Source organism: Bos javanicus, chromosome X (assembly GCF_032452875.1).
Source record: "Bos javanicus breed banteng chromosome X, ARS-OSU_banteng_1.0, whole genome shotgun sequence".
NCBI lineage: Eukaryota > Metazoa > Chordata > Mammalia > Artiodactyla > Bovidae > Bos > Bos javanicus.
Window position 1 is genome coordinate 112866852 of NC_083897.1, and position 17294 is coordinate 112884145.

General features: G+C 37.0%; 1 protein-coding gene across 9 annotated transcripts in view; it reads left to right on the top strand.

Moving 5' to 3' along the window:
* DMD (dystrophin) overlaps nt 1–17294 on the top strand; it is a 2228404-nt gene that overhangs the window by 437934 nt on the left and 1773176 nt on the right. For all 9 annotated transcript variants that reach the window (XM_061410475.1, XM_061410469.1, XM_061410467.1 and 6 more), the window contains exon 7: nt 3853–3971. In XM_061410475.1, coding sequence (XP_061266459.1) covers nt 3853–3971 — 119 coding nt within the window. The remainder of the gene's footprint in view (nt 1–3852; nt 3972–17294) is intronic.

Genomic DNA, 17294 nt, shown 5'->3' on the forward strand with positions numbered 1-17294 from the left:
CTACTACTGTGGGCAGGAATCCTTTAGAAGAAATGGAGTAGCCATCATAGTCAACAAAAGAGTCTGAAATGCAGTACATGAATGCAATCTCAAAAACGACAGAATGATCTCTGTCCGTTTTCAAGGCAAACCATGCAATATCATGGTAATTCAAGTCTATGCCCCAACCAGTAACGCCGAAGAAGCTGAAGTCGAACAGTTCTATGAAGACCTACAAGACCTTCTAGAACTAACACCCCAAAAAGATGTCCTTTTCATTATAGGGAACTGGAATGCAAAAGTAGGAAGTCAAGAAACACCTGGAGTAACAGGCAAATTTGGCCTTGGAGTACAGAATGAAGCAGGGCAAAGGTTAATAGAGTTCTGCCAAGAGAACACACTGGTCATAGCAAACACCCTCTTCCAACAACACAAGAAAAACTCTACACATGGACATCACCAGATGGTCGACACCAAAATCAGATTGATTATATTCTTTGCAGTGAAAGATGGAGAAGCTCTATACAGTCAGCAAAAATGAGAATGGGAGCTGACTGTAGCTCAGATCATGAACTTCTTATTGCCAAATTCAGACTTAAATTGAAGAAAGTAGGGAAAACCACTAGACCATTCAGGTATGATGTAAATCAGATCCCTTATGACTATACAGTGGATTGAGAAATAGATTTAAGGGACTAGATCTGATAGACAGCATGCCTGATGAACTATGGATGGAGGTTCATGACATTGTACAGGAGACAGGAATCAAGACCATCCCCAAGAAAAAGAAATGAAAAAAAAGCAAAATGGCTGTCTGAGGAAGCCTTACAAATAGCTGTGCAAAGAAGAGAAGTGAAAAGCAAAGGAGAAAAGGAAAGATATACCCATTTGAATGCAGAGTTCCAAAGAATAGCAAAGAGAGATAAGAAAGCCTTCCTCAGCTATCAATGAAAAGAAATAGAGGAAAACAATAGAATGGGAAAGACTAGAGATCTCTTTAAGAAAATTAGAGATACCAAGGGAACATTTCATGCAAAGATGGGCTCAACACAGGACAGAAATGGTAGGGACCTAACAGAAGCAGAAGATATTAAGAGGTGGCAAGAATACACAGAATTGTACAAAAAAGATCTTCATGACCCAGATAATCACCATGGTGTGATCACTCACCTAGAGCCAGACATCCTGGAATATGAAGTCAAGTGGGCCTTAGGAAGCATCACTACGAACAAAGCTAGTGGAGGTGATGGAATTCCAGTTGAGCTATTTCAAATCTTGAAAGATGATGCTGTTAAAGTGCTGCACTCAATATGCCAGCAAATTTGGAAATCTCAGCAGTGTCCACAGGACTGGAAAAGATCAGTTTTCATTCCAATCCCAAAGAAAGGCAATGCCAAAGAATGGTCCAATTACCACACAGTTGCACTCATCTCACACGTTAGTAAAGTAATGCTTAAAATTCTCAAGCCAGGCTTCAGCAATATGTGAACCATGAACTTTGCACTCATCTCACACGTTAGTAAAGTAATGCTTAAAATTCTCCAAGCCAGGCTTCAGCAATATGTGAACCATGAACTTCCAGATGTTCATGCTGGTTTTAGAAAAGGCAGAGGAACCAGAGATCAAATTTCCAACATCTGCTGGATCATGGAAAAAGCAAGAGAGTTCCAGAAAAACATCTATTTCTGCTTTATTGACTATGCCAAAGCCTTTGGCTGTGTGGATTACAATAAACTGTGGAAAATTCTGAAAGAGATGGGAATACCAGACCACCTGATCTGCCTCTTGAGAAATTTGTATGCAGGTCAGGAAGCAACAGTTAGAACTGGACATGGAACAACAGACTGGTTCCAAATAGGAAAAGGAGTCCGTCAAGGCTGTATACTGTCACCCTGTTTATTTAACTTATATGCAGAGTACATCATGAAAAACACTGGGCTGGAAGAAGCACAAGCTGGAATCAAGATTGCCGGGAGAAATATCACTAACCTCAGATATGCAGATGACACCACCCTTATGGCAGAAAGTGAAGAGGAACTAAAAAGCCTCTTGATGAAAGTGAAAGAGGAGAGTGAAAAAGTTGGCTTAAAGCTCAACATTCAGAAAACGAAGATCATGGCATCCGGTCCCATCATTTCATGGGAAATAGATGGGGAAACAGTGGAAACAGTGTCAGACTTTATTTTTTGGGGCTCCCAAATCACTGCAGATGGTGACTACAGCCATGAAATTAAAAGATGCTTACTCCTTGGAAGGAAAGTTATGACCAACCTAGATAGCATATTCAAAAGCAGAGACATTACTTTGCCAACAAAGGTCCATCTAGTCAAGGCTATGGTTTTTCCAGTGGTCACCTATGGATGTGAGAGTTGGACTGTGAAGAAAGCTGAGCGCCGAAGAACTGATGCTTTTGAACTGTGGTGTTGGAGAAGACTCTTGAGAGTCCCTTGGACTGCAAGGATATCCAACCAGTCCATTCTAAAGGAGATCAGTCCTGGGTGTTCTTTGGAAGGACTGATGCTAAAGCTGAAACTCCAGTACTTCGGCCACCTCATACGAAGAGTTGACCCACTGGTAAAGACCCTGATGCTGGGAGGAATTGGGGGCAGGAGGAGAAGGGAATGCCAGAGGATGAGATGGCTGGATGACATCACCGATGGATGTACATGAGTTTGCTTAAACTCCAGGAGTTGGTGATGGACAGTTGGTGATTCATGGAGTCGCAAAGAGTCAGACACGACTGAGCGACTGAACCGAACTGAAAGAGGAATAGGAAATGATTCCATGTATGCTTGTTTTGGGGCCAGGCAATTTTAGATGGAAGAAGGGCGGGGAGGAACTCATCAACGTGAAATTTTAGATGGAAGGAGGGCAGGGAAGAACTCATCAACATGACTTTTGAGTAAATACCCAAAGGCAGTGGAAGAGTAAGCCATGTCAATGTCTAGGGGAATAGAATTCTAGGCATAGGGAACAGCAAGTGCATATGCAGGAAATGATCTAGCCTATCTGAGGAACATGAGGGGGGAGGCAAGAAATAAAATCAGAGAGTTAATGGGGAGCCAGAACATGTAGGGTCTTATAGGTCACATTTAAATCAGTGAAGTTTACTCCCTCGATAGGAGGGATTTGAGAAGGTTATGATGAAACATTTTACCAGATCACTGCAACAACTCTGCTGAGAATAGATTAACAAGGGCGAGGGTGGGAAGAGGGAAGCAGTTAGAAAGCTAATGGAGTGATCTGTGCAGGCTATGAGGAGGGGTTGGATTGAGGATAGTGTGAAGTGGCCAAATGCTGGATATATTTCCAACTAAGTGTTCTGTGAGGGTGAAAGAGTCATCAAAGTTGACCCCAAGTTTCTCTACTGAGCACTACAAGTTTGACCTTGTTATTGATTGTTGAAGAAGGGAGAACTATAAGACAAGTAGATGAGGTGGGGTAGTGTGATGGGGATGAATATCAGAAGGTCATTTTTGAACACTTGAGTCTTGCCATGACTCTCAGTAGAAATACTGGGTAAACAGATGGATCTAGAGTCTGAAGTTCAGGCAGGAGATCTGGGCAGGGCTTATAGAATTAGAAGATACCAACAAATGGCTGGTCTTTAAATCCATGAGATTGGATGAGATGAACACATGTTTGTTGCTTGGATAAGATAGAATCGATTCTACTTTGTTTTCTTCTGGATCTTCTATTATAATTGTGCCTGGTTTGAATGAGAACTGTCATTGAAGAGTAATGAAGAGTAACACTCACCTCTTAAGGAATGTGGGCATGGGTTGTCTGTCAATCAAAAATCAGAATTGAAGTGAATCTCATGAAATGTTTTCAATCAGTTTATATTTGTCTTTATATTTGTGTGTGTTTCAGGCCAGACCTGTTTGATTGGAATAGTGTGGTTCGCCAGCAGTCAGCTACACAACGACTGGAACATGCATTCAACATTGCCAAATATCAATTAGGCATAGAGAAACTACTGGATCCGGAAGGTTGGTGCATTTCTAAACTGCTACTGTTTTTAGCACAGTTTAAAGTTTATCGGCTCAGACCTCACATTTTCACAAACTAAGCACAAACTAGAAACTGTGCATTGTGTTTTTCTGTATTCCAGGTGTATTTAAAATGTTCTGCCTTCCTGAAATGTATTATGAATCATCACATATGATCTTAGTTCTCAAATCCCAATATCTGAAACTAAAATATAAAAGTTTAGAAAAAGACACAAGCCTTTAGAATGTGTATGCTTCACAGATGAAGTATACTATGTTTAGAGTACACTGACTCCAAACAATTCTAAAAAGTTCATGTTTTGCTTTTTCTACCAAGAGATTTGATACACGAATCGGCTGTAATTAGTTAACTACTCTTGGCACTTTCATTCATATACTGTATAAAAGGCAACATGGTTTACTGTTTAAATCAGGGAATCTTTTCCTGGTGCTGATTCTGTTGTAATTGGTTACTGTAGGGGAAGTCCTCCATTGACTAGTTATTCTTTTTCTGCTTCTTTAGTTGATGGGCAGCACTGTATTTATGGGGTCTTCCCTGTAGCTCAAATGGTAAAGAATCTGCCTGCAATGCAGGAGACCCAGGTTTGATTCCTGGATCAGGAAGATCCTCTGGAAAAGGGAATGGCAGTCCACTTCAGTATTCCTCTCTTGAATCCTATGGACAGAGGAGCCTGGCAGGCTACAGTCCATGGGATTGCAAAGATTTGGACATGACTGAGCAACTAACACTACTACTACTGTATTGATATTTTTATAATATTCAGATCAGATCAGTCGCTCAGTCATGTCCGACTCTTTGCGACCCCATGAATCACAGCACGCCAGGCCTCCCTGCCCATCACCAACTCCCGGAGTTCACTCAGACTCACGTCCATCGAGTCAGTGATGCCATCCAGCCATCTCATCCTCTGTCGTCCCCTTCTCCTCCTGCCCCCAATCCCTCCCAGCATCAGAGTCTTTTCCAGTGAGTCAACTCTTCACATGAGGTGGCCAAAGTACTGGAATTTCAGCTTCAGCATCATTCCTTCCAAAGAAATCCCAGGGCTGATCTCCTTCAGAATGGACTGGTTGGACGTAAATTCCATCCTTATGTTTGGTGCTGCATAGTCATATCTACAAACATGTGGATTAGAGGGATAATAATTCCTGACCTCTGCTTTTCTTCTAGCCTATGAGGCACATTTTAATCTGCCAACTTCTTTGAAATTGCAAGCTATATTCTCTTTACTGAGGCTTTACCACACTCTAAACCCAGAAGTTGGAGAAGCTGTATCAGTGGGATTGATTATCTGTGATATATTAATAATTCAAGATGATATTTGAGTAGGGTTATATAATTCTTCCGTCTTGGGAATATTGAATCAATCCCAAATCAGGAGATCCTTGAGTGGTGATCATGGGTCCCATCAGGAAAAGTTCCAAAATAACTCAGAGGATAGCCTTTCACTGGTGAATTTATCATCAACCAGAATCTATTACTTAGTGTTACAGATCTAGAAACCTGATTGCCTTATCTTATTCATAGCAGACCTATATTATTGGTGGGTCTTATTCATGGCAGACCCATAGTGGTGGGGGAGTTAATTTTAAACAAAACAAGATTTTAAAAAATGACATAATCAAAATGGAAGCTCAGATATTATAAATGAGATATGTAACAATCACGAGAACCAGAATAATCATATCTAATTGACCCCTTTATATGGACTTCGGAAGGGAAAATTATAGCAATGCAAATGTGTTTGTGAAGTGGGAATCAGATTAAGTATACTAGAAATGTTTCCTCTCCTTTAGATAATACATACCTCTAACCTCTTCTTATTGCTTCAATAGATAGATGGTCAGTGTCCTTCCAGTCTCTGTTTAGCTCTAAGGGAGAAATTGTATCAATCATATTTCCTTGTCTTGCAAGATGGGGGAGGGTTACTTCACTATTAACTCCTAGTACCAATATATGTATTTTTTCATACTCCAGTGAGGTAGAGATGCAGACATAATGAAAATATGAACTCTAGTCCCTGAGGATGAGAGCTATAGTGTGTGAACCTGAAGGATAAGCCTGTTAGTAGTTTTTTTTGTTTTGTTTTGTTAAATCTGCATATGGTCATTTCTTTCATCTGATATATATGCTCAAGTTATTCTTGTGTGTGCCCTCTCCTTTCATAAAATAGTAAGTTTAAAATATATCTTTTCCTTGTTGAGTTATAAAATGGCTTTTGATCTCTAAGTCCTCCTTTGAATAGTGAAGTAAGCGGATCCAGAATAGACATCCAAATCATAATTGGAAAGTAGATTGATATGCCTATAATCAGAAAAAGGCAGTTAAATAATGTATTTTATAGCATAAAAGAGCCTGATATGCCCAATTCCATTTTCCTAAGTGGCAAGTATGTGTCAAAATGCACATCATATAGGCTTGTAGGAACGCCCTCAACACAGTAAAGAAATTACCCTCCAATTAAAAATAAATAAATTTAAAAACAAAGGGAAAAAATACCTCAAACCTGACAATTTGAAGTCAACCAAACACAGTATGAAATACAAGCTGATTAATAAAGATCAAACCACTGGTTATAGTTTCATTTTGCCAATGAACTCTTGGATCTGAAAACTTTTGCTGTTTAGGACTCCCGAGTCAAAGAGCATTCCATTTCCTAAAATGGTTTATTAAAGTTTTTTTATGGATTTCAATAAGGTAAAGATTAAGTATAAATCTTAATGTTTTTTAGCTATCTATCAGTTCCCGCCAGTGTGTTAGGGAAATACTCAAATGTGCATTCAAAGACTTAAGTCTTAGATTGTAAGAGATACTATTCTGTCTTTGCGATTAACTAATTAGAAAATAAAAATCCCAATGATTTAGGTAATTTTTTCTTTTAATTATCATTGATATCATCTCTTGAAAATACATTGAGCTATAATTTTTTAATGCACATTTGTGTATTTCCCTAACACACTGGCAGACTCATAGACTTCTTGCATGCCCTGTATGGCATTGCTGAATCGATGGACGTGAGTCTGAGTGAACTCTGGGAGTTGGTGATGGACAGGGAGGCCTGGTGTGCTGTGATTCATGGGGTCGCAAAGAGTCAGACACGACTGAGCGACTGATCTGATCTGATCTGATAGTAATTACCTTTGAGAAGTTCATATTTTTATTTAACCACATATTGGTCCTTTAGCTTATACATGATGATTTCGGCTATTTTTCAAAGCAATTTTCTTTTCATATCTAATATGCCCCTTAGGAGGCTAATGAAACATTCAGCTTTGCATTTGGGGAGATATTTATTATTGGGGGATTGAAGTTACATTTGGTTTAAAGAAATACCCACCCAAAAATGTCTTTAGAATTTTAAACATATGCTTTGTTGATTGGGTTGATTTACAAATTAAACAAGTCATTGAAATATAATTTGGAGCTTTTCATATCTTGTGTATATCGACTTTGGTATGCTTCGTTTGACCTTAACTGTTGTTTTGAGGCCTGAGGTTTGGTTTTAAGTGGAATTGCCTTTTAAAATGAGTAGCAATAGGCATTAGCATAACCAATTTCAGGAGCTGTTTCTGGTAGTTTAAATGTTAACATATGCAAAAATAAGTACTACTAAGGTAAAATTATTTAATACTTTATGTGTCTTTATGCTCATAGATATAAAAGGTTTATCTCCTTCCAAACATATCCTATTGTGAGTCATTCGATTCATTTTCTCTTATGATTTCCCTATAAGACACACACAGTAGTGCTTTGTGGGTTTCATATGCATTGTTTGCTTCCCTGAGTTTCAAACAAATTGGTTTGTTTGCAGATCCGCACAATACTTTATGCATTAAAAGAGTGCTTTGTCAGCTTTTCCTTGTGAATAGCAAAGTGAAGATGCTCTTCTTAAAGAAATAAAAAAAAAAAAAACAAAATCAGGGATAAAAATATATGCCAGTTCTAGATGACTTTTGACTATAGTAAGTCATTTCCATCTGGGATGTGCAAGATGATGCTCACATCATCCATGGTTTACCAGACTGACTTTAGAATGAAAAATGAATGACAGGAGTAAAATTTGATGAACACTAGGGCTTTCAAGAAATATTTATGACCTCAAAATGACATTAACAAGCCAATTAGTTTGGTTTTAATCCACTTCATTTTCCCAGGGTGAGGATGGTGACACAGAGTCTATTTTCTGCCTGGCTAATCTGTGCATCGCTCTTGAGTTGCTTTTAGAGCCTACTTTTCCAAGAATTAGCTCTTCTTTTTTAAAGTTTTCTTCCTGAATGAATGGTTTCTGACTTCAGTTGACCTGCATGCAGTTGATTAGTCTTCAGAAAGAAATCAAGAGAAGATATATAGCTTTTGTTGTAAAAGAAAGTCCTTAAGACTTCTTTTTAGGTGGTTTGAGCAAGTAGTGTGCTTTTTTTTTGTTTCTATCCTTCTTCCGTTCATCACATTTTGATACCATTAACAATAAGAATGCTAATAAGTAATTTACACTAAGCTAAAGTGGAAAGAGAAAACCAACTCAGATGGATCTTGTTAATGTAAATAACTCGAGCTTTTTATGGACAGGCACACTCATTTCATATCATTTAGACTGTTTTTTTTTTTTTTTTCCTAGAACCCATTGTGAAATACCTTGGTTTTCAGAGAATGTAATGAGGTTGAAATATACTGGTGTTTCTTATGTGTATAACATTTCAAGTAGAAGTTATTATTGTAAATATATGACACACTTTACCACCAAACTCTCTGCAGTACAAAATGTTCTTTTTCCCCATATATTAAAGTATTTTAATAGTACATATTGAATTAAAATGGCCATTGCCTTTTTGATGGCAAAGCAACAAAATATATATATTCTTTTGTATTACTGATTAATATTGTTATCTCTGGCAGAGTGGTTTTAGAGATATTATAAATTGTAATTATCTAATAGGAAATCTCAAGTTTTTTGGATAACAGTTCTTAGTCTACCTATTTTGCTATGGAAAATAGAAAATATCATCAACTGCTTTTACAGATATGATAACAGAATGAAAGAAAGTGAAAGTGAAGTCGCTCAGTCGTGTCTGACTCTTTGCGACCCCATGAACTGTAGCTCACCAGGCTCCTCAGTCTATGGAATTTTCCAGGCAAGAGTACTGGAGTGGGTTGCCATTTCCTTTTCCAGGGGATCTTCCCAACCCAGGGATCGAACCCAGGTCTCCTGCACTGCAGGCAGACACTTTACTGTCTGAGCCACCAGGGAAGCCTATTATATCAACAGGAGACCAGTTTTTCCAGGGTTTCTTTTTAAAGGAAGCATTAAAATTTGATCATTAGAGCCGAATTATATCATTTAATGGTGTTAAGTAATAATAATGAAAATATTTCTTTAATTTTGAACTTCAGTAGATTGCAGTTGAAATGAGTAAATTAGAGATGGCATTATTGTATTAGCAAAGGAATGGGCAACATTAGATTTAGTGTTGGCATCTTATTTGCTTAATGTATATTCAGCACAACCTTTTAGTAAAGGAATTTGGGAAATATTGTGTTAAATTATTTAAATATATACTTTGATTAGCATTGATTAGAACAGAAAATAGCATTGACTGTCTATTGCCACTTTAATATAATTTAATGCATTTGAGTTACGATTACTTTAGCTGAGTATCTGGAGGCATCCTCAAATTTATCATTGCTACTATATAAGAAAGATCTTTGAGGGGCAGGGAGGCAGTACTTTGTAATACATAGCAAAATAAATAGATGAAAACTTTCTATGTGGGTAAAAAGGTTACCAATATTAGTAAATAAATATTAGCATATAAATGAGGCTAAAGATACTGCATTAATATTGTGATAGAGGTAAATGTACTAACATTAAGATATTAGTGTTGTAATCTGTTTCCTGATCAAGAACTTTCAAATTGCTTATTGCAACAGAAATTTTAAAAATGGTTATGTTACTATACAGTTTCCAGTAACCTGAAATGCTAACAAAGCATATGAGACAGAGAGAGAGGGAGAGAGGAAGAGAAAGAGAGAATGAATCTCATGTTTATTTTTGATATCCTATCATCTACCTTTATTCTCAGTTCAGATAACCTAGCAAACGAATATTTTCAGGACAGTTTGAACGAATCACTAATAAATTGAAGTGATTCTTGTTCTGTTGATCCATTTCAATTGCTTGGATGACAGAAATAATTGAATGCAACCATCCCAAATTCAGCCATTTAGACAACTTGCAAAATATTAAAAAGGCAGTGTGTGTACATGGCGTGAATTTACTCTTTAAGTATTTTCTACTCATTTTTATGTTCTTTTTTAATTCATCACAATTTTGACCTTATGGAAAATAGTCGGCCAATTTATATATATTTTTAATTTCTGTTAGGAGTTTGTTAAAAGGAATATTATTCATTGTTAAGCAGTGGGCTTCCCAGGTGGCTCAGTGGTAAAGACTCCGCCTGCCAATGCAGGAAACACAAGAGACCCAGGTTCGATCCCTGGGTCAGGAAGATCTTCTGTAGAAGGAAATGGCAACCCAACCCAGTATTCTTGCCTGAAAAATCTCATGAGGAGCCTGGTGTGCTACAATCCATGGGGTAGCGAAGAGTCGGACACAACTCAGTGACTGAACACACACTGAAGTAATGTAGTTTCTTGCTAGGTTGTGGAACTTAAATAATGACATATAATCTAATCATGTGATTTAAGGTTTTCATCCTGGATGAGTGTCTTTAGCAAATTTGTTCAGAAGTGTTTGAGTATAATCCTTGTCTATGTTACCAAGAATCTCTTTTTAATTACTTTACCAGGATGGTTTTTACAACTAGTTTTTATTTAAGTAGGGGCTTCCCTGGTGGCTCAGCTGGTAAAGAATCTGCCTGCAATGCCAGAGATCTGGGTTCGATCCCTGGGTTGGGATGATACCCTGGAGAAGGGAACAGCTACCCAATCCAGCATTCTGGCCTGGAGAGTTCCGTGGATGTATAGCCCATGGGGTCGCAAAGAGTCGGACATGAATGAAGGACTTTCACCTTATTTAAGTGGGGGAAACATAACATCCTATGCCTATGCAGTCACAATAAATAATATTGAATGACAGGCCATCTATAAATTCTTTAAACAGTTGGAAAATATGTCCACCGTGTTCCAGTGCTGAATGACATACAGTAGATATTTTGTGGATGGTGTCCCCAGGTATGTCATCACTAGGAATCCATTAGTCTGTTAAGGAAATATATTTGAAACAAAATTTGTTGTTCCTTTGTTACTGATTTTAATAAGACATATCTAATAAGTGAGATAGTAGCAATTATGAGGAAAGTTTTTTTGTAATTATTATTTGTATTATTTATCATGGGACAATGTAGAGTTAATTAAAAACATTTTAAATATTCAAATGATTATAGAAAATGATAAAATGGCATAAATAGTTTTGAAATTTATATGCAGTTTTAATAAAATCAGTGATGATGTTTGAAAGTAAAGCATATGTTCCTTATAGTTGGGATATTTTTGTTCATTTCACAGTCTTCAAAATGGAATTAGCTGTGTTCGATTAAAAAAATAGATGGTATCATAGAACTTTCAAATGAATATATGAAAACCTAAAAGCTGAGTGCTAAGAAAAATAGGTGTCAGGTTGGTACATATGTTTTCTGATTAAATCACATCTCTATATAAAAATACATGGGCCATTGAACAGCTAGAATATGAAATAAAAATGAAAATATATTAGTTACAATGGTATTTGGATAAAATAGTAATGAACTAGAGTCTTGGTGAATGCCATTTAATTTTTATAACAGGATAATTTAATTCTCATAAAAATGAAATTTAATTATTGTAAAGAATTATATAATCACAAGACTTAAGTGTAGTCTTGTGATTATACTTAAAACTAATATAGTATACTTTTATATTTATTTGCTTATGGCAAACTTGTGGAGTTAGTGGGTCATATGCTATCTCCTTGAGAGATGAGAAAACTGAAACAGCTATTAAATGATTGGGGAGGTTATGTATTATTAAAATTTAAGAAGTTGGTTGAAATCAAGTATTTTTACTTTTTAGAAATAATCAATTGTTCTGCAGTATTATTCTTGTGAGATTTTAAAAAATATTGCTGGAAAGTTTCTACCTGAACTCAAAGTACTGTTTTTCCTAAAAATAATTTTCTTATTTATCACTAGTGATATAAATTAAAATATACGAAGTTCTTTTTGATAAAATCTAACGAAAATTTCAGTAAGACAACCATGTTTTAGGAACCTCACATTTGTTTTGTGCAGTAGTTCTTGGGCAGTTTATCTTTATTTTATAGATGGAAAAACTGAGGCTTAGAGAGCTTTACTAAGACCAGGATCACCCAGCCAATAGAAAGATGTGCAAAAATCAAATTCAGTTTTACCTCTCCTCAAAGTTGATATTCTTTCCAATGGGGTTGCTCAGTAAAATCACCTGGGGAGACTTATGAAAACATTGGGATTAGAGCTGATATTTTTTATTTTATTGATTAATTTTTTTTATAATTTTTTTATTATTTTTTTTTGTTGGGCCCTGACATTAGAAATTTTTAAAAGCTCGTCAGGTGAGACTGTCATATAACTAAGGTAAAGTAGTTGCAATAGAACAATGGCTTCTGTAGATAAGTCTTTTTAGAGGATAAAACCCAGAATCTGTTGTACCAGGGTTTTAAAAAGATTTCTAGCATTTTCTTCCTCAAGAGGTGACTAAGCCTGCTGTTCAAATCTTCAGTTATTGGAGCATTGCTTATTGCTAACAGTCCTGTTGTTAATGAGAAATGGTTCGTCCACCAGATAAAATGGAAATAGACTAGCTGTCACGTAAGACTGGCTACCAAAAACATTCTCTTTTAGGATTAAGGGACTTACCTTATCTGCTGTCCGCACAGCTCGCTCTCTCTCTCCATCCCTTCTGTTTATTACTCATGGACGTATTTGTGATAGAATGACGCTCTCACGCACACACTGATTCCACCAAAGGCTTGTCCCAGACAACCTGTGTGTGGAGGTCGTACCTGGCTTTCTGTCCTTTTATTTATTTGTTCTTTATACTCTTCCTCTCTCACTTTGATCCTAATTAGTGTCTCTGTGCCCTGTCATCAAGGGTTTGGTGATCCCTTTTTCAGCTAGTAAATCTCTCTTTCATTGGCACAGCTGATAAAGCCTCATTCCAGAGGAAATTTTTAATAATAACAAAGGGATAATAAAAGAAAAAACTGTTTAAAAGTGGCAGTGAAATAATTTTTTCACAGGACAAGTCTGTGATCCTATAAATCCATTTAAAAGAGGGAAACAGCTTTAGTTAACTTCATGATCTCTGATATTAATGCCAGAAATAGATTGACTTTAATCACAAGCCATTTATCTAGGATTAGTTTTGCTAAGCAGTCTGTTTTTCAGCCGAATATGACTTTTAGTGACAATATATAACAGTCATTGGAGCCTGCAGTATCACTGTGGTTTTAAGGGATCAAATTGGCAATTTTACTCACAGATGCAATGGAATTCAGTCTAATACTACGTTGACTTAGCTGTATAGAAGGATACAAGGCAAGAGATAAGCTGGAATCTTTATGACATTGAGTGGCCCAGAAGCACCCAGAATACACACATTTGCACCTTATGCACATGGGGTAAGAGCTAGGGTTCATGTGGGCCACTTGACACGAGGAAGCTCTATCCATGATTTCCCACTAATAATGACAGTCCTTCTGCTAACAGAGGATAAAGGCTTGCATGTCAGTACACAGCCCCTCCTCATAAGCCTAAGAGCAGTCGTACTTAGCCAACAAAAGCGGCACGACTTTACCAGTTGTCTCAGCTCCCTAGTTCTTGGAAAACACAATTCTCCAGTCATTTTCCCAGGAAAGCTTAGACCTGATTTTAACCTTTTATTCCTAGACCCAACTAGTCTTGGGTTGAAATCCAGTTTTTGCATTTAATTATTTATATGGTGCTGGGAAACTTTCTGAGCCTCGGTTTTGCTCATTGTGCAAAGTTGAATCAATGATATCTACCTGATAGAGTTACTGTAAGGATTAAGTTGAATAATGTGTGTATGTGCTCAGTCCTGCCTGACTCTTTTGCAGTCCCATGGACTATAGCCATCGGATTCTCTAGGCAAGAATACTGGAGTGGGTTACCATTTCCTTTTCTAACCCGTGTCTCTTGCATCTCCTGCCTTGGCAGGTGGATCCTTTACCTCTGCACTGCCTGGTTCCCATCAGTTAAGCAATACCTGGTGCTAGTGGTAAAGAACCTGCCTGCCAATGCAGGAGACACAAGAGATGCGGGTTCAATCCCTGGGTCGGGAAGATCCCCTGGAGGAGAGCATGGCAACCCACTCCAGTATTCTTGCCTGGAGAATCCCATAGACAGAGGAACCTGGTGGGCTACAGTCCATGGGGTTGCAAAGAGTCAGACATGACCGAAGTGACTTAGTACACACGCACAGGCATTCGGAAATAGCAGCTAAAACATATGTCAAGTGTCTGGAATATTGAGGAAATTAAATGTTACTTCACTTTGTATTCCTATAAATTGTCTTGATTAGAGAGAGCTGATCTTCCTAATTATTTTGCTTTCCTCCAGGATAAATGCTGACTTTCCCCATATTAAATAATTCCCCATGTTAAATCTTCCTGTTTTTCCTGTGAACTTCCCATTCATTCCAATTTCCTGATCTGAGAGATTTTCTGGTTCACAGCTTTATTTCTGCGTCATAGCCCTTGACGTCCTTGAGTTCCAGAATATAATCTAATATTTCACAACAAACTTAAACTACATCTTGAATTCATCAGTGGTGGCATTGCACACACATGGCACACACACATGTACACATACACATACATAGACTCGATTACACTAAAGATTCTAAACAAGTCTCCTTAAGACTGGTTCATAATTATAATACATGTTTCCTATAATTGTCATGGTATTTGTCAGGTGCTGATTAGCATACTTGCGAAAATACAGTTTTCCATCTGCAACCATAACTTTATTTAATGACATGTGGGTGGTTGAACTGGTTCCCAAGAATCTAAGGAACTTTCTTGTCTTCTGAAACCCAGAGTAGTCTTTGTACGGGAATGTTTATGTGCTCTGGTGTAATGTTTACTGCGCATTTATAAGGGCTGGCACAGTAATTAACATTTTATAAACATAATTTTATTTCATTCTCATGGCAACCTCAGGAAGAGGACACTATTATGATGACCATTTACAACTACAAAGCTTAAGAAACTTGTTCACATCTTTCAGCTCGTGGGTTGGAGTTGAGAGTCCCTGCTTGTAACTACTACAGAAAATAGTTGTAATGCAGAATATTTCTGTATTTCCTCCCTGATTTTTTTTCTTTGCATTGATTATTACAGACCTAATTGACTTTCTTTGAAAATAGAGGAACATTAATCAGTTGCTTCCAATTGTGCTGGAAATAAATGTAAAAATCATACAAATGGGAGTCCAGACTAAGAGAGATACTGGATTCCATGTCTATACTATGATATCTCCCTCAGAGAATACTAAAATAATTAATCAAAGTGGAAAGATGTTTACAAATCTTGTGAGTTTGGGATCATATCCAAGCCACACTAGAGTTATCAAAGGGAAGCACTAACCAGTTATGAATATATACCCTTCTGTTCTGTCTCTTCTTAACTCTAGATGGCAAAAGCATCACTTAAGGTATGTCAAAATATCTATCGCAAATATCTCCTCATTGGTTTGTGATGTAAACATTTCTTACATACCGTCTAAAATATTGATTAGCAAAAATAGAGGGAGAGACAAGGAGAGAAAGAGTCCTAAGAAGGACTAAATAAATACGTACATTTTACCTAGACTTGAATATCTAAGTTTCTCTGTGTGGCACAGTTCTTTGTGTGGATATATTATTTGAGTCAGTTGAGAACTTGGGTCTGTATAGAAGCAGCTGGACAAGTGAGCACTTTGGAAAAGTGTTTTAGAAACGGTTTCATTAGTGTTCTAGCAGTAGAGGTGTTATAGGCGAAAGCGTTTAAAGTGGAATGAGTCCATGTATACGCCTCAGGAAAAGGAGTGGCTCTTTTGTGATCTCTTGAGAACTGTTTTATTTAAAATTAATGCTATTCAGTAGGCAAGAGTATGTGGTGGAGCCCTTGATAAATGTACCTCATATCACCCAGAACATAATAGTAGACCGTGATAATGGTGTAGTTGTTGCTAACCAAAGGGAGTCTGAGCATATGTAGCAGGAAGTGGGGAAAGACTAGCCCAGAATAATAAGAATCATTGAGCACTTGGGTATTTGGAGAACCTCAGTTCAAGAAGCAGGTTTCAAAAGGCGAAAAATAAGGACAAATCCCACCTACTTCAGAATATAGCAAGTATAAAAATTAGTAAGGTATAAGCTCCTGAATAAAAACATTAAATTAATTTATGTAATTTTCTCTGCACTATTTTATCTTCAGCTTTCCTTCCGCTGAAATATAAAAAAAGTGCATATGAAGAATGAGGAAAAACCATAAAATATAGAATATTAAGAAACTAGAAGATAAATTAATCTTCACTTTGTCATGACACAAATAAATCTGATGGTTTATAATATTAGTTGCAGCAAGATTTTAGTAATATATGATGCAGTGAAAGTGTGAATGTGAGAGTGTTAGTTGCTCAGTTGTGTCTAACTCTTTGCAACCCCATGGACTGTAGCCCACCAGGCTCCTCTGTCCATGGGGATTCTCCAGGCAAGAATGTCCTCCCCCAGGGATATGATGCACAGTTTCTATTAAATGATAATATCTCTGTGTCTGTGTATTCATAGTAAGTGGAAGCATATATTTTAAGCAAAAAAATATTGCAAAAGGAAAAATAATAACTTCTACATTTACTTTAGTCCTAATATATACTGGTAAGGTAACCAGTGACTAAGCACACACACATAGCCAGTGCTTGAAGGAATGCTTTCATTTGTTTAAAGTACTTTTTTCTGAGATTGATCAAGAGGCCCTTAAAAACCATTATAATTCTGAGAACTGTAATCTTGCAGAAGAAATAGAAACTTTTGACATTAGACTTTACTGTCAGAACCTGAACAGTGGTTGCCAATTCCAGCCAATTTCAGCCAATTCCAGCATTATTATAGAGCAATTCTTTTACTGGGTTGACTGTATATAGATGAATCTAAAAATGAAATAAAGGATTATTTTATAGAGCTCAAATGTTGGACAAGTAGCTAGATAGACTTGGATTTTGTTTTTCCAATGAGTATATCTACCCACACAACTAATAATCTAGGAATCTTGGAGC